The 19,045-nt window shown below is 40.6% G+C and overlaps 2 protein-coding genes across 2 annotated transcripts in view; both read right to left on the reverse strand.

Moving 5' to 3' along the window:
• Positions 1-1,447, reverse strand: part of LOC6053441 — a 769,747-nt gene extending 768,300 nt beyond the window's left edge. The window contains exon 1 of the mRNA XM_038253396.1: positions 303-1,447. The gene's annotated coding sequence lies outside the window, so the exon portion shown is untranslated. The remainder of the gene's footprint in view (positions 1-302) is intronic.
• LOC119766103 overlaps positions 1-19,045 on the reverse strand; it is a 38,949-nt gene that overhangs the window by 17,549 nt on the left and 2,355 nt on the right. Inside the window, exons 2-3 of the mRNA XM_038250497.1 lie at positions 14,509-14,970; positions 13,616-14,304 (exon numbers count right to left, since the gene is read on the reverse strand). Coding sequence (XP_038106425.1) covers positions 13,616-14,304; positions 14,509-14,970 — 1,151 coding nt within the window. The remainder of the gene's footprint in view (positions 1-13,615; positions 14,305-14,508; positions 14,971-19,045) is intronic.

Genomic DNA, 19,045 nt, shown 5'->3' on the forward strand with positions numbered 1-19,045 from the left:
AATTGTTAGTATTTTTAGGAATTCTCCTTAGGAAATATCCGCAAATTCATCAAAATCCTAGACCGTGAAAATTACCCAACCTGTTTACACGCTATTTGACAAATTTCCTTCCCGTAAAATGATCACAAATCCCCCTGGTTGTACTAAATCCCATCACAACAAAAGACGAGTCTAAAAAAAAGCACAGAACCTAAAATAGACAATATCCTTCAGAGCAATTTGTCACTCGTCCTGCACCTCACCAGAAAAAGACGCTCGATGGCTCGCCGACCCAGGTTGGAGGTTGAAAATTAATTACACACCTTTTGCTATTCCTTGCTCGCGAACAGATCAGCGTGTTCACTTGTGCGTGGCCTTAAACTCTGCTTTTCAGGCGCGATGATTAATGAGCTGCTAGTGGCTCCAGGACTTGCAGGATCTCTTTAAACACTCACGTTGCACGGTTTAAACCTGTTTTCTCTGTATAGCACCGTTTTTGCTTAAGGGGATTTTACACACTTGCTTCAAGCACCTTAATCCTAATTTTGATTATTTTCTTTTTTTTGGTTATTGTGATATTGGTAAGTTTCTTCCTTTAAATATTTGTTTGGTAAAATGCACAAATAGCTCACGGGTGAAAATTTTGCTGCTCAGCACACACTTACGTTACGGTAATGCGATGGATAACGGTTACGATAATGGTTACGATAATACTTAAGTGGTGATAAAGATTGCTGGTGGATAGAATATACAGACACTCACACTCGAAAAAACACACAGGATCTAGCGATATTGCACAGGTGCACTAATAGCCTACACAAACACTGCGATATTTTTAATTCGATTATTTTTGATTATTTTTTCTCCACTTGTTTTTTGCTTCGTCCTTGCAGGACTCTTCTGGAGCAGCTGGCAGGTTTCAATTTCAATTTCTGCTCGGTCTGAAAATCTTCTCCTCTTCGACCACACTCCGGGTCGTCCACAACAAGCGAAACAGGACTCCTACTTGAGCACGAACATCCTTGTGCTGCTACAGCTGAACCACTTCTCCACCTTGTGTACCACTACTTCTCTTGTGGTACAATAACACCTTGCACACCGTCCAAAGGACCAAAATTCCAACCCCGAAATTCTTTCACTTTAATGGCAGTTTAATTCCTTGCCGATTTTTTTGCTGCCCACTCGAAATTTTCCCGAATTGAAAATTCCTCTGCCGTACAGCTGGACTGTCATCGACTGCCGAACACTCCGGAAAGCACCAGCACCTTTCCGGCTTTCAGCATCGACCTGCTGCAGCAGACTCACACACACGGCGGGGGTGTAGGAGGAACCGGGTCAACCGAAACAACCGAACCCAAACATACGCGAGATTTCTTCTTCCTTCTCGATGCACACACTCCGGAAATGCCAGACGAAAATCCGCGCGGAAAAGTTCCCCTCTCGGAACAAACCGGTCCGACACCATCAACGGCAGGAATTGCACTGATCCTGGCAGCTTTTCCGGCTCGCAGGATTCCGTCGTCGTCGTCGGCCTGCCATCGGCACCCCTTCGAGGAAAATCTGTCTGGCTCTCCCTTCGCTCTCCGCTCTCACTTCAACACGAGGATGCAACTTTCCACCACCAACAACAACAACAGTGCCGTCGACGGCGACTGCCACCCCCTCGCGGTTAAGGTCACGCTCCCGGCTTCCCAAAATCCTGCGGCCAGACTCTCTGAAACGACCCTCGTCCTGCTAAAAATAGAGGAAAACTGCATTCATTTTCCACGCTCTCGTGAAACGAACTTTCTCTCGCGACTTATTGTGGAAAAGCCGCATCATCAATGAAAAACGATCCCCCTGACGGAAGCAACCTGCTTGCGTGTCTCGCTCTCTTCCGAGAAGACCGTCGAGCGGCGACGGCAAGTTGTAAACAAGGTTCCGCTAGCGATGCACAGTGAGAAAAAATGGTTTGAGGACATTTGTTGGGATTCAAACCTTCTAACAAAATCAATCAATCACCCTTTTGTTGTGGGATAAGATCGGAAAACCCCTTCCGAGTAGGCAACCCTCAAAACATCAACAAATTTCTTCAAGGCGCATTGTGAACTCACTGTAAATTTCTCTCGTGCGATGTTTTGGTGAAAAGTGAGCGCATTTTGCTCTCCCTCTCCTCAATCGCTCTCTTCTCAGAGAGGGCGGACAATCAAAGCATGCGATGTCTGCTCCGTTGTTTTCGCGCCACGCACCACGGTGTGGAACGTGCCGGCATACGCGTGGCGGCGATGTCAACAAAATTTGCGACGAGCGCGCGCGCCGGCACCGAACGTCAAAACAGATGTGCCGGCTGGTTGATGGGAGTGTATTGGTGAAGTCGTGGGTTTGGGAGGCACCCTGAAGTTAGGTGCATTCTTTTATAAAATATTTCTTGAGTTTTTTTTGATAAGGTCCAATAAGCTATTGTCTTCCATATGTTTATAGGACCTATTCAAAAAAAAACTCTGGATTTTATCTGTACGTTGAAATGGCCAAAAAACATTAGATTGATCTGAAAACTAAAAACTAAAAACTAAAAACTAAAAACTAAAAACTAAAAACTAAAAACTAAAAACTAAAAACTAAAAACTAAAAACTAAAAACTAAAAACTAAAAACTAAAAACTAAAAACTAAAAACTAAAAACTAAAAACTAAAAACTAAAAACTAAAAACTAAAAACTAAAAACTAAAAACTAAAAACTAAAAACTAAAAACTAAAAACTAAAAACTAAAAACTAAAAACTAAAAACTAAAAACTAAAATTTGGAAATTAATGTACAATCAGTTGAAATTAATTTGAAGTGAATTCCTCGGAGCTAGGAATAATTTTTAAACAAGATAGGATTTATTTAAAATCATTTGACTTTTTTGCCATATCTTACATTTTAGAAAACTAAAAACTTGACATTTTTGAACTTGATGTCAGTAAACGCATCAGTTTTGTCCGATCGACATAGTTGAATTTTAGTGAATTTCCAGTGTAAGAATATTTTTTTTTAAATTTAAAGTATAAAAATAAGTGGGATTCCATCCCAAGTAATAATTAAGGTTTTGTCAAAGCTGTCACAACCGCTATAAAACCTATCAGACAAAACCAACATAAAAACCACTTAGTCGTATCAATCTCCTCAGAATCCTGATAAACCTATCTTTAAACTCTTTTATCTTTGCGGAGGTCCGCAAAAGATTTTCACAGCCTATTTATAAAACCTACATAGAAGTTCAAGGCTTCACAATTGAATCTTAAAAACCTCCTCAAAACCTTAATAAAACCTTTTTTAAAACCCAGTCAAGGAAAAATGACATTTCTTATGCCAGACAGATTTTACTCTGGCAAAAAATAAGTCTCTGTCTTGCCATAAGATATAATTGAGATTGCAAAAATTGCGACAATGATTGTGTTTTCTTCACATGTTAATCTAATTTATGGCTTTTGGCGATATTTTCTACCAAGATGGCGGACAACCACATTCAATCAGATCAGCACCATAATTATGCATTGCTATTTGGCCGCGTCAAATGCTTTTTTTAGGAGCTCATGGTTTTAAGGAAGCTTTTTGCATGGTTAATGGCACTTGACAGCTCCAACACCCTTGGTTTTAAAGAAGCATGTAATAAAACCGCTTGGCATGACACTCAAGACTCTCTTAAAACTATCATAAAACCTTATTGAAAGCCACTTGGCTCTTATTGGCACCAGGTGTTATGTTCGAGACATATAACCTTCTTAAAATCTTCAAATCAGCCCATGCTTAGTGGTTGCAGTGAATGCCAACAATCAAGATGCTACAATAAAACCTCAATAAAACTATGTGGTGGCTAATTGGTTTAAAAATGTTACTTGGGATAGATTTTATACTTAAATTTACAAATTTATTTGTTGGCAGGGAATTCTCTAAAATTCATTTTTGTCGATTGAAGAGTGTTCAGGAAGCCCAAATCTATCATACCGTCAGTGGGGGTGACATTAGGTCTGGGGGGTGAGATTGGGTCAAAGTGATTTTTTACGGATTTTACCATTTCTCAGGTTCTTCTCAATGAAAATGAATTCTATTGAAAGGGTTGTGTAGGGGACATCTTAAGATGACTTCGCTGAAAAAATCTCGTTCCTAGAACAAATCCTCTTATTTTGGCAGCGATTTTGGGTACGATTTTGACCAAAAATAACCTCTCGAAAAATCATCATAAGAATATTTTTGTTGGAATTGCTCGAAAACTACCCAAATGTTTGAAAATCTCCACTTCAATCATAGTAGCATGTCAATACGAGTCCCTCGAACAAGAAACACTGTTGGATGACTTGTTTTTACCATTTCGTTGTATTTGAGCATCATTTTAGTTTCGTTTGACCCAATGTCACCCCCTCTAAGGGGTGAGATTGGGTCAATTTTCAAACAATTGGCATTTAAGGTAGTGTTCATCAAAATCCACCATATTTTGGGAAAATGATAGTAAACTATCTAAGAACAAATCTACGTTGAAAGATTTTCGATGTTAATTAAATTGTTTTTGTTATTAAGAAAATACGAGAGGTGTATCGTTTTTTGACCCATAGTCACCCCCACTGACGGTACCTTGAAAAACTGTAGTGTTTACTGACATCAACATAAAAAATGCAGAGTTTTGCTACAGATTAAAAATCAATTGTACAGGTGAATAATACACTTTCTATTATTTTTGAAATTGAAATTATGAAATTTTGGCTTGACATTAAGCATTTTTTTGCCAGAGGACATTATTTTTTTGTAAGTATTTGAATCGGCATAATTGTAAAACAATAAGAAAAAAAAATCGGCGATCGAGACCCGGCTTGAGCAACTTTGGTGTTCAAGTTTCAATAATTTATATCTCCTTAACTTTCTCGTTGGGAGCAGATGGGAATACCCAGGACCATTTGCTTATAAAGCAAACACCGTAACCAGTCAGCCAGGGCTGTTCCCACCAAAAAGTAAAAAAAAGTTTCATGAGACGCATTTTACCGATTAAAACCCGGCGTTAATTGAATGGCCACCAACTGGAACGAATTGAAAAACAAATTTCCAATAACGTTAAGTAGCAAAACGATCAATCGACTCCCGCTAATATCTTGAAAGTGTTCCCGGAATAGGGGGGATAAATTCAATTATAGCCTTCTTTTTATCACTTTTTTCGTGTTAAACTTGGCAGAAAAACACCATTAAATAATTGCCGACCCAGAAGAAGCCTCTGCAGCAATGCACCCGCAGGCTTGTTTACTTCCCCCTTTTTTTTGTTGCAAATCCCTCACCGCTTGAACACTGCAGGAATAAAAAAAAACAGCGAGGAAGGATTAAGGAAATTCATTACATCCTATCCACTTCTTACTAGGCTGCTGCTATGATAGGGTGGCAGCCTCAACAATGAGCTCAGGACACTTGGAACTTCCAAGATGCATGAAAATAGCGCAGCATAAATTATCGCAGCCTTTTTCTCCCCCTTTCGAGAGAAGGGGACGCAAATTTCTTCTTTTCGTCCTGTCCTGTGACCACGTGGCCAAATCCGAGCACAACCTGTGGCGCGGTCACGTTTCGAGGGTAAGGCCGGGGGAAAAGGGATTTCATTAATGCTGCACCGAAACCAAACCAACAACTCGGGCGAACAACGGATAGATGAATGCTGCAGCCAGTGGAAATTACGATCCGAAATAAGACAGCACTAACAGAAAGAGAGAAAAAAAAAAACTTCAAGAGCTCAAATATCCCTTTTCCCCGGATTCGGGAAGGAAGAGTTTTGTACTTTTGTTATTATTATTGTAGGAATTGTGAATGCAGCTCGAAAGACTGTCCTGGGGGTTTATTAATTATTCCTATGGAACGTTTTGGGAGATTTCAAATGAGAACCCTGGCAGAGTAATCCCGGCCATTCCCGACGACTACGGCGCGCTGACGATGGCCACCGGGGACAGTTGACATGCAACAAAGCAATCAACGGGGAGAAATGGGCCAGCCAACTTCTGAAGAAGATGCACGTCCCCCGCTGAGCAATCCGGAAGAGGACCAAACAGTAAAAATGATGTGCTTTCTTCTCCGATGCTGTTGGTTTTGACTTCAAAATGAAAACTGTTGCCGGGCTGTTGACGTCTTCATGTTGCGGTGATGATGTTGGGAGAAGGGAAAAGTGTAATTCATACTCTAATGACTTACCTTCCGGGATGAATATTGCAAACATGTTGACCGTCATAAAGAGAACAACACATTTTCATTAAGAAACTTATAGATTTGCTTTTATTTTCATTCAAAAAGAAAACATTTTTCCGTTCAAGTCAATATCAACATTATTATCAATTTTCAAGCACCGGACATTTGCCTTCCTCACTGATGTTAGACTATATAATCCTGCTATGAAAATGAACTTTTTTAATAAAAAGCTCGAAGACCCACCTTCATGTGACCGATTCTTAGCGAAGCTTCACCAAAAAGTCACTATTTTCAATGTGATTTTTTATATGACCGATTCTTAGTAAAGCTACACCAAAAATTCACTTTTTTCAATTTTCAATGTTATTTTTTATATGAAAGATTTTTTTTATGATTCAATAATTGCAATGTGCTTGAAATGCGTTTTCTTACCTCAAAAGCCAAATATATTATCCAAATATGGTCTGCAAGCCATTGAATGAGAGAGGAGATTTTTCATAAATCTGCTCCTTTCGTTATCCCGTCACGCAAAGAAATGGTTGGCAAAAACTCAATTTTCGACCAATTCGTTCAGTTCAAGGAGCAAAAGATTCATTTTTTAATTTGTGATAATGTGTAGAAGAGCAAAAGTTTAAAAAATCTAACTGGCAAAACTGTAGCGATTGTCCTAGTGTGCCTTTTAAAAGTCCAGTTTTACGATGTTGTCCCGTCACGCTACATTTTCATTTCAGGGGGAGCACAGGTACAATATTGATAATTCTACTTGACATTTCTATGTAGACAAATCAATTATCTTTCCAAATATGTAAACACATTGGGGGGTTTCTTCTTTTATATAGCCACTACAGCCAAAACGCTGAAAAAAACTTGGGATTTTTTTTTCAAAAGGAGCCGAAGAATCGGTCATGTATACATATCGACTCAGAATTGAAAACTGAACACAAATATCTGTGTGTATTAGGGTGCCCAGAAAAAAATGACCCCCTGCTCCACAAGCGGAAAACGGTTTATTGATACTTAAAATCTGTGCAAATTTTGAGCGAAATTGGTTGAGATTAACTCATGTTGCTCGAGCCTAAAGCCTAAATGTTTTTATACTAAAATGACTTTTTTTTAAATCGTTAAATTAAACAAAGTTTTAGAGCATTAAATTTTCTCACTTTCGGGAATATTTGGGTGGAAATCGCGTACCGGGCAGACTAAACTGTAAGAAAATTGGGTTTTCCATACATTTTTTAATTTTTTCCATACAAAATTCACCTTCGAGTATCAATGGATAAATGTTGACCGATTTTGCTCATATAACAATATTCAGCTTATGGAGCGAGGTTTTAAGAAAAAGTCTCATATTCTGGGCACCCTAGTGTGTGCGTATGTGACCAAAATTGTTACTAAGTTTTCTCAGAAGTGATCGGGAAACAACTCAAAACCCACCATACAATTAATAGAAAACACAAAATGGCAATTTTTTATCGGTATTTTTGATTTTATTGTTTCAGGTATTTGAAGAAAAAAAAAAAGATTTTGGCTCAATGTACTTGTGTTTTCAATAAAATTTTAATGTTTTTTTTATATTTCGAAATGGTGACATGTAAACTGAACAATTTATGTAACGGCATAATTTTATCTTCAAATTATGTGTAACTAATACAAAATAGTTGAGAGCCAGTATAAGAACATTTCAATAAAAAAAAATTCAAGCACCCGTAAAGTTAAACTGCAATCATTATTTTAAAAAAAAATAGATTTGACGAAAAAAAAACCTTAGTTCAACGAAAATTCACTAGAATTTAAAATAAATCAGGACAAGCTCGAATGATTCAAAACGCAGAGCACTTGCCCTTAAATTTCCATTGATTTTTGATTTTTTTTTATATTTTTGCTCTTATTTTTTCGGGCCAATAATAATGGGGGAAGGGAGGGATGATCGACAAAAACTTTGTAAAATATTTGGAATATTTTTTCTGCCTGAATCAGATGGTAGTCAATCAGATTCGTTATCTAACTGTCATATGTTCGAATCCCAAAGGAAGGTTTCTAAGTGCAAATTAAGTTTGCACTTTTCTGAAATGACCCTGTCATTTCAAATGCAATTTATACAGATTCCTAAGCCTAAGTCAAATTTCATCGTTTTATAAATATTTACAAAAATGTTTGATAAAAGTTTCGATGATATCTACAAGATTCACTCACATTGAAACGTGTGAAATTGTTTTAATTAGTAAGATTTTTGAACAATATATTTTGTCCCAAAATGGGGATCAGTTAAAGATAAACATAAAAAGAAAAAGACAAACCTTAAACCAGAGTTTTTTTTAAAGGTTCTATAATTATTTCAAACACAATAGCTTATAGGACCTTTAAACAAAACCCCTGATGTAGATTCGAAAAGTAAATTAAATTTCTCTCAAAATTATACGTCCAAAAAAAAATAACAGTTGAATAACAAAAAATGGCAATGTTTTAAAACTTTTTTTTTTGTTTTATGATAAAAAATACGTTTTTCTAAGTGTAAGTACACCATCAAATCGGACGTCCAATTTTACATCAAAGTTTCTTTGACAACAAATTTCCGGATCATCACCATTTCCGACTGCAAATTATTCAAAAACAAGTCTTTTTTCGTATGGAGCAATTCTAGCAAAAACAAGATTTTTTAAGGTACTTTATCCTCGACCCTCTCCGATTTCAATGAAACTTTGTAGACATGTTATCCTAAGCTTATATAAGCCATTTTGTGTATATGGAGCCAGTTACACTCGATAATGACATTTGAGAAGGGCGTAAAAGTTTTAAATATTTTTGTATTTCGTAATTAAAATATTGCTGTATCTCGAAGCCGTTGCAAAGTATCAAAAAGTGGTCAAAGACAAACTTGTAAGAATTTGACGGGCTTTCCGAAAAAATACACTGAAAGAAAAAAACACGCCACCTTCATGACATTTTTTGATTTTTAAGTTTAAAAGTCAAATTTGAAGGTGAGCCCACGACTTTTTTTCGTTCAAATTTTTTGTGAAAATAGCCTAAGATGTTACAAAAAGACTCACGAAAAATGCAGGATGGAGCAATAGGGTGTAATATGGTTGTATGGAAAAAAATAACTTGTTCCTATAAAATGATACAGCGTGTTCAAAACTCGTCTAAAACGTGTTTTTTGCTCGAAAATCACGTTTTAGACGAGTTTTGAGGACGCTGTATCTTCTTTCAGGGACAAGCTAGCACCATACTCTCTTCGGGAAAGTTGTAGAGCACCTTCCAGAGCATCCGAATATGAATCCGGTTTTAGTACAGCGTGAAACGTGGATTTTATAAATATCAAAATCCAAAAAAATGGTTTTCCCATACAAATTTATATGGAAAATTGAATCGCTTTGCGCAAAGTGAGGACTAAACCAATCGTTCCCAAACTTTGGGGAGTTGTTTAGGACCCCAAAAGGAACTGAAAAATTGCTGTGCTGGAAAATCGATTTTGATATTACACCCTAATGGAGCAACTCACTTAAAAAAATACAAAAATCATTTACTGAAACTGTTTTTTTCTTTTGAAAAGTGCTCTAAACGTCAAAATTTTCAAAACCCGTATACGGGAATCGATTCTCCAGATAATTTTACATAAAAGTCTCCATATTGACCTTTGTCCTAAGTCCAATCCTTGTGAAGTTACAGCGGTTTTAAAAATAAAATTGTTGAAAAAATAGGTTTTTTGATGGTTTTTGACGATTTCTATATGGCAGACTTGATTTTTCAGTCTCAAAAATATTTTCACCGGAAAGCTCGTCCATTTTCCCATAAATTTGTCTTTGACCACATTTCAATTGGATGTAAGGTCTTACAGATATAAGCTAATTTACTATCCAGGTTACTATACTACACTGAAAAAATATTATGTTTTCAGTTATGAGCAATGTATTTAGCTCATGCTCATACTCAATTTGGAAATGGTCTCAGTTTTCAAGGGTCGTAAAAATCTTTCGATTAGAATGAATTGTAAAGAAGTAACTTTACATCATATCGGTTGTGAACATCATCATACAGTATTAAATCACTCATAAATTGAAACCTTTGATTAACGAATTCCACCCTTAATAAAGGGGGACAGTTCCTTGCACCCATCAACCCCATAGTTCACCAACTGCAACTCCCATGAAGTTGTCCAACGCATTGTGGCGCGTGTCCTCTGACCTCGCCGCCGCGATGATCCACCACATTATGCAAGTCAAGACTGTCAGTCTGCTGCGGCACCCAAGAAGATCATTTATCCCGGTAGGTGCCTCGATTGCAATTGGCATGTTGGCTCCCTCAGTCTTTTCTTGGGCACTTTAAAGTTGCGCCCATCAAGGCTGGAGTTTGTGGCCCCTTGGCTAATACTGATTTATGAAGAAAACAGCACTGTTTTTGTGCAGACTTTTACAGTGTGGCTTCTTTGAACCCATCTAATGCTTCCCCTTAAAAGTCTGAGCTCACCCATGAGTGTATTATTACCCCAACTGGCTGGCGGAGAAGAGACTTAAAGTTTAGGGAAGAGGAGAAAAAATCCTCTGCCTGCAAACAAAAAAGATCCAAACTGCATCATAAAGCTCGCGTTCCTATAATTGATGCTGTACGGTTGCACATTCTTGTAGCTAAGTGAATGAGTAGTTCTCTGGGAAATCAAATTTTGATTTTTTGACCAATTTTGATTTCATTCTTAGTTTAAAATTTTGTATACAAACCAAATCAAAAAGATTTTTAAAACTATTTAAAATGAAAATGCCGATTTCCCAAAGATTTCTTCAAGTATGCTTAACTGTTTTCCAGCTTTGATCTGCGATGTTTTTTCGCTAATGTTGTGCTCGTACAAAAACGAGCCGCTGCTCGAGTGAAAACCCCAAAAAACCATGCCAAGGGGGGTAATTTTCATGAATGACAGAAGAGAAGGTAGGAAAAAAAAACAGTAACAAGCAGAGCCGTACCTTGGGTCCACGGCGCCCTTGGCGAAGCATCAATTTGGCGCCCCTCCCAAATTTACAAGCATTTTGATAAATTGATATTAATTTTCAAAGATTGCTTCAATATGAAATTTGATTTTATAATTGCAATTGGAGATCTCATCAAAAAAAAAAAAAATCAAACCATCCACATTAACGACCCCCGGGTCTTTTGTGGTCTTTATTGCAAGTTTCTGCTCGAACCTAGGAGTCCGAAGGCTTGAATGGGGAGAGCACCCAAACCTCTTTTTACTCCAAGGAACCTTCCACCCCAGTGTTTGAACTGACGACCTTTGGGTTGCGAGTCCAACCGCCGCCAGCGATTCCACCGGAGTAGGTTTGGTTTGGTGTGTTGTTTGTACTTATGGCATGGAGACGACTCCTACACCTGGAATGACTTAACGGCCTAACAACCAAGGCCGGGACCGACATTTTACTTCCTCATCCGATGAAAGGTTGCAGCAGATGGGAATCGAACCCAGAATCATCCGCTTACAAAGCGAACAGCGTAACCATTCGGCCACGCACTGCCACTAATTGAAGATCTTAATATGGTCAAATTCATAAACACAGTTATTTATTTTTTTTTCAGATAATATGAGATAGGTTGAATTGAAATTTTATTATAGAAGTTAAGTTGGCTTAAAATTTTCTCAGATTTCATAAAATCGATAATAATAGCCGGTTTTTGTTTTTTTTCAATTCATTTTTTAGATAAATGCACAGAATTAAATGCTCAATGATGATAAATTTTGCTATAACTTGTTAGCAATTTTTATATTTCTAAGCCTGCATAATTTGATCTGATCTAGTGTTTGATTGTATAAGCAAAGAACTTTCCCGGATTCGTAAAATAATTAGCTGATTTAGCTTTGGATTTTATTTTGTTAATTACCATGAAAAAAAACTAACTTAATCCACCTATGTGGTTGGTGCCTTCCTCACCATACCATACCATACCATACCAATCAGCATAGCGCACCAGGTACGCGTGCTGTAGCAAGAAGACGCTTCCATCTTTCTCGGTCTTGTGCTACTACTCTCCAATTTCCCAGGTTACAGATCTTCCGGATATCACCATTCACTTGATCTCCCCACCGTGCGCGCGGTTTCCCTGCTCTTCTGCCTGTTCCGCCAGCTGGTACAGCGCGGTCAAATAGCAGTCTGACAGGCTGGCCTTCGTCCATTCGGGCGACATGGCCGGCCCACCTGAGCCTCCCGATTCTCGCCTGGGTGGCGATGGTCGGTTCTTCAAGAAACGCATGCAGTTCGTGGTTCATGCGTCGTCGCCACACTCCGTCAGACACCTGCACTCCACCGTAGATCGTTCGTAGCACCTTCCGTTCGAAAACTCCAAGGGCACGTTCGTCCTCCTGCCGCATCGTCCAGGTCTCGTGGCCATAGAGGACTACCGGTCTGATCAGTGTTCTGTACATCGTCAGCTTCGTGCGGCGTTGCACTCGATCCGAAGTGAGTGTTTTCCGTAATCCGAAGTACGCACGATTCCCAGCAAAAATACGAGTCCGGATCTCTTTGCTGGTGTCGTTGTCGGCGGTTACCAGCGATCCCAAGTACACGAACTCGCTCACCTCCTCCAACTCATCACCATCCACAGTTAGAGGGGTGAGACTTGGGGGGCCGACATCCTTCGAACCCCTTCCTCTCATGTACTTCGTCTTCGTCGTATTCATGCCAAGTCCTACACGCCTTGCTTGTACCTTCAGTCGGGTGTAGACGTCCATCACCGTCTCCAGGTTTCTTGCCACAATGTCGATGTCATCGGCAAAAGCAAGCAACTGGTAGGACTTGTTCATAATCGTGCCACTCGTTTCGATGCTCGCCCTTCGAATGATGCCCTCAAGAACGATGTTGAACAGCGAACAGGATAAGCCATCACCTTGCCGCAGCCCTCGGCGTGATCCAAAGGGTTCCGCTAATTCCCCCGAAACACGCACGTGACACATCACACCATCCAAGGTAGCCTTGATCAGCCGAGTCAGTTTATCCGGGAATCCGTTCTCGTGCATAATCTGCCATAGCTGCTCGCGGTCGACTGTATCATAGGCCGCCTTGAAGTCGATGAAGATGTGATGTGTGGGCACGTTGTACTCACGACATTTCTCGAGGATCTGTCGGAGACAAAATATTTGGTCCGTGGTGGCGCGCGCGCCAGTGAAGCCCGCTTGGTAGGGCCCCACGAACCTCCTTGCGTGGGGTGACAGCTGACGGCAGAGGATCTGGGAGAGGATTTTGTAGGCCGCGTTGATAAGCGTAATGCCGCGGTAGTTGCCGCAGTCCAACTTATCGCCCTTTTTGTAGATGGGGCACACGACACCGTCCATCCATTCCTCCGGTAGCTTCTCCTCCTCCCAGATCTTGGAAATCACGCAGTGAAGCGCCCTCGCTAGTTTCTCTCCTCCATATTTGAAGAGCTCACCGGGCAACCGATCCTTTCCGGCAGCTCTGTTGTTCTTCAGCTTCCTGATCTCCCTCTTCACCGTCTCCAGATCAGGTGCTGGGAACTGTTCATCAGCTGCGGGCGCTCCAAGGTTGACTCCATCGCCGTCTCCGTTCGCTTCATCGCCGTTGAGGTGCTCGTTGAAGTACTGCTTCCACCTGTCCAACACCTCGCTCTTGTTTACGATCAGGTTTCCACCGCTGTCCCTGCACACGTCGGCTCGCGGCACGAAGCCTTTGCGGGACCGGTTCACCTTCTCGTAAAACTTCCGCGTTTCGTTAGCTCGGAATAGCTGCTCCATTTCTGCGCAATCTCGGTCTTCCTGCTGGCGCTTCTTAAGCTTGAAGACCGCGACCTGCCGATTCCGAGCCTGCCTGTATCGTTCCACGTTCCCTCTCGTCGCCTTGTGCAGCTTCTTGTCGTAAGCTGCTTTCTTCTCGGCGGTAATCTGTTGGCACTCGTCGTCGTACCAATCGTTTCGACTGACTCGGATCGCACTACCCAGTGTGGCTTCCGCTGCACTGCCGATGGCTGAGCGTATGCGGCTCCAACCACCCTCGAGCGAGGCTGCGCCAAGTTCCTCCTCACCTGGCAGATTCGCTTCCAGCTGCTGCGCGTAACTGTGGGCCACATCTCCGTTCTGCAGACACGCGGTGTTGAACGGAGGGGCCCGCCGGCTTCGGCGTTGGTTGTACACCGTCGACAGCTTTGAGCGCATGTCAACTCCAACTAGGTAGTGGTCCGAGTCAATATTCGCACCGCGAAAGGTGCGCACGTGCGTTACGTCCGAGAAGAATCGGCCGTCGATCAGGACGTGGTCGATTTGCGTTTTCGTCCGTTGGTCAGGTGATGTCCAGGTGGCTTTGTGGATGTCCTTGCGAGGAAAGTAGGTGCTCCTGACCACCATTCCACGGGAGGCTGCGAAGTCGATACAGCGTTGGCCGTTGTCGTTCGTGACCGCATGTAGACTTTCTGGGCCTATTGTCGGTCGAAACATTTCCTCCCTTCCGAACCGAGCGTTCATGTCCCCAATGATGATCTTTACATCCTGCCGCGGACAGCCGTCGTACACCTCCTCCAGCGTCGCGTAGAATGCTTCCTTCTCATCATCGGTCTTTTCTTCGTGGGGGCAGTGCACGTTGATGATGCTGTAGTTGAAGAAACGGCCTCTTATCCTCAACTTACACATCCGCTCGCTGATCGCCGTGAAGCCGAACACGCGATCCTGCATCTTGCCCCGCACGATAAAGCCGGTACCCAGCTTCTTGTCCTTGCCGCCGCTCAGGAAAAAACGGGAATTGGTCTGCCGACCTGGCCAGTCGAGCACCTGCTCCTCCTCCAAGCACACCTCCTGCAGTGCCACAACATCGAAGTTGCGAGGTTGCAACTCCTTCGCTAAGGCGAATTCGAAACCCAAGAAATTTAAAGACCTGCAGTTCCAAGAGCCGAGTCGCCAATCGGTGGTCTGCTTTTCTATGGGCTTCTGCCGTTTGTTCCGGATTTCTAGCCTTCTTGCCATTCGCGATCCTCTTTTTCGGTAGGCAGCCTTATCAGGGCTGCGCTACCTAGTCTCGGGGTGGAGAACCACCTAAGGGCTACCGAGACCTAGCCCCGGTTTTCTCACGCTACCGTAACGGGGCTTTTATCTCGAAGCCTAACGGTCTTCATATCCGGAAGAGGACGTCTTCTACTGTGTGTGTAAAAGCGTTTCACTACTAGCACCAAATTTCACAATAATAAAATTTATTTTATTTTTTGCAAAAAAGTTTAAAACTTTTTGCCCGTTTTCTTTTTCAAAATTGCACACTCGGCACACCGCGCGCGGTTTCAATCAGTGTGCGTATACGCAATCGACACAACTGCACTGCCACTGGTCTTGTTGCTACACCACACTTAGCCCTTTGTTCTGCTTGTTTGTCCCGCGACGACGACGATGGATGGCAAAAATAAATTCACTTTTATTGCCCGGCCGTCGATTGCGGGTCAATTATAACACTCGATGCCGGTTCGCGACGCACTTCGGCGTTGGTTAAACACACTTTCGGCCACGACGGAACGGTAATTCGGTGGTTCTAGGTTCACTTTCGCGGAGCTGTATCGAGGTGCAATAACAACGTGCGACGCACACACACTCGCCTTCCTCACTCTTTTCTAAAAATGGGTGATATGAAATATGATGGGTTTGGACACAAATTTCGTTAAGTTCCGGAATACAAAAAACACACATATCACTCAAGGGCTCATTAGTGACATCATAAGTGGTCATAGCTTGAGACAGTGTTGCAAGATCTTCAATGTTTTGGACTCGTTAGAAAGGTCTTTCTATTACCTAACCAACGATGGGTCGGATAATGGATCCGGACATTGTTTACATACATTTAAGTGAGATCCGGCTACAAAAAAAGTACATAAATATCACTAAAGTGGTTAGAACTCGAGACAGTGTTGCAAGATCTTCAATGTTTTAGACTTGTTAGAAAGGTCTTTCTATTACCTAACCAACGATGGGTCGGATAATGGATCCGGACATTGTTTACATACATTTAAGTGAGATCCGGCTACAAAAAAAGTACAGAAATATCACTAAAGTGGTTAGAACTCGAGACAGGGTTGCCAGATCTTCAATGTTGTGGACTCGTTGGAAAGGTCTTTCAATTACCTAACCAACGATGTATCGGATGATGGATCTGGACATCGTTTACATACATTTAAGTGAGATCCGGCATCGAAAAAGTACAAATATATCTCTTAAATGGTCATAACTCGAGACATGGTTGCCAGATTATCAATGTTTTGGACTCGTTGGAAAGGTCTTTCAGTTACCTAACTAACGATGTATAACATGATGATGTTTGGTTCAGTTTACTGCCATTTTTTCAACTTCCAAAAATATGCGAAAACACATTTTTATACATAACTTTTGAACTACTTATCGAAACTTCAAACAATTCAATAGCACCGTATGGGACCCTAAACCAAGTCGAATGCAACTAGTTTGGTCAAAATCGGTTCAGCCAGTGCTAAGAAAACTGCGTGACATTATTGGTCACATACACACACACATACACACACACATACACACACACATACACACACACACATACACACAGACATTTGTTCAGTTTTCGATTCTGAGTCGATATGTATACATCAAGGTGGGTTTTCGAGCTTTAAATAAAAAGTTCAATTTTAGAGCAGGATTATAGCCTTACCTCAGTGAGGAAGGCAAAAATCCTTCTTCAAAATTGAAAAAATTATAACTCGATGCCCGTGTGCTATCTTGTTCTATCTAGATAGGAATCCCAGCAAGCTTAATCCATCGAAGTATAAAATTTCGTCAAAATCACTTTAGGCCTATGCAAATATTTTTTAAGTTTATGTCCCTCGACTCTGACCAAAAAATAAAAATTGAAATTACAGGCCACGTTCCAACATTTGAATTAAAAAAAAATGTTTTAAAATGCATTATACACCTGTCCAGTTGTTTTGCAATCATAAGTTTCCAAAATTTCTATGGATTGACGAGTAATTTGCTCGTATTTCATAATTTTATTTTTTTTAATTATGTTTTGCATTGATTTTTATTTTCATCAGTATTCATTGATCAATTTTTAATTCGTAAAATTAAATTTTATATTCCAGAAAAATATTTTTGTGCAAAACTATTCAAATGTTTTTAAACTCTGATTTTTTTTTTACATTTGCCGTGGTTAAAGCGCCACAACTCGCTCTGAACAAATAATGTTGGTCTTATCGGTGAAAATTTACAGCAGTTTTCCACATTCAAAACTTTAGCATTTTGAAAAAGAGTATGTAAATTTCTATGCACGAAGTTGATTAACATTCCAACGCCCAAGGCTTCAAAAAAGTTGGAACGGTAACTTCAACTCGCTGGTTCTCGGGCATAACTCACCCAATCAATACGATTCTTTTTTCTAGTGATTTGTTAGGATGTCTAGATGATCCTAGAACTTTGCAGAACTCAATTTGATCAAATCTGTAGTTTTTGCGATCAAAAACATCGTTCCAACTTTTTTTTTCCCGTGTAAAAAAAAATCGCCAAAAATTCCGCGGAGGCAGTTTTTTTGAAAAAGTTGGAACGATATTCTCGGTCGCAAAAATTACAGATTTGTTCAAATCAAGTTCTGCAAAATTTTGGGATAATCTAGACATTCTTACAAATCCCTGGAAAAAAGAATCGTCTTGATTGGGTGAGTTATGCCCGAGAACCAGCGAGTTGAAGTTACCGTTCCAACTTTTTTGGGAGGCTTGGGCGTCCGTGTAAGTTGGACATGCGTTGGGCGTTCCAGTGTTAAAAAATGGGAAGTCGAGCTGAAAATGTTTCAAAGGGATTTTTTTTTTACTCGAGAACGTAAAAAAATCAAAAGAAAGGTATATATTTTAATGTTAAAATAATTCCTATTTAAAAGAAGCTCAAAATATGACCTTATTTTTTCACAATTTGGCTGATTGTGATTCACAGCCAAATTAACGAGAAAATAACGTATAGTTGGATTTTTTTTAGTCTGGAAGGTATGACTTAAACTTCATTATACAACGGTCCAAACTTTAACGTGAATTTATTTTGAGAAGCTCTACTAGAACTCCTTTAACTTTCTGCCACTTGAGCGCCCCTTCTTTGATGAAAAAACAAATTTAGAATTATGTATGAATTTTCAAATAACACTTCGGTAGAAATATTCATACCATTGATTTTGGCGCCCTAGATATTTTTTTTTATATTTTAAACCAAATTATCTGTTATTTTAATTCTATTTCATAATTCGGGGCCCTTTCTATTTTTTTATCTAATGAGGATGTTATAGTTGACATGCAAATTTTGTACAATCATCGATTTTGGCGCCCCCCAAGGGCTGGCGCCCTTGGCGGTCGCCAACCGCGCCAACCTCTAGGTACGGCGCTGGTAACAAGCCCCCGTCAATTATGTTTGGCGCGAGATGAAAATTAGCTCGCACGACGAGCTTTGCGTTTTCCCAGCAGCGCGTCATTAACTTTTTTAAGGACCGAGCAGTACGACCCGTTAGTCGGAGAGTTTTGTTCAGTTGATCGTTGCGTTTGATATTGATTGTAAATGATAAATTGCAACTAGTCAGCAAAAGTTGAAGCGCATTGTGTGCAGCTCTTTTTTTTACGCCGCCCAGTGGCTCAGCTTGTAATTGGCGATAAAAATCTAACGGCGGTCCTTCGTTCGGAGTAGGTCTCTGGGGCAGGTTGCCATCGCCATCGGGTTTTAATTGGGTCTCCCTCTATCTGTACCAAAGTTGTTCCCGCCACGAAAAGTTAAATAACCCCGCACTTAGCCACGGTGTGTGAGTGTCACAGAAGATGCGAAATTGCATCTGGGAAAGTTTTGCAAACAACGGCAGCGATAAATTGGTCTTGTTTGTCCGGCAAAACTAATCTTGTCTGGGTCCAATCAGGTGCGGTTCGTACTTGTTGCGAAACTTTT

The sequence above is a fragment of the Culex quinquefasciatus genome, chromosome 2 (genome assembly GCF_015732765.1).
Source record: "Culex quinquefasciatus strain JHB chromosome 2, VPISU_Cqui_1.0_pri_paternal, whole genome shotgun sequence".
NCBI classification, from domain to species: domain Eukaryota; kingdom Metazoa; phylum Arthropoda; class Insecta; order Diptera; family Culicidae; genus Culex; species Culex quinquefasciatus.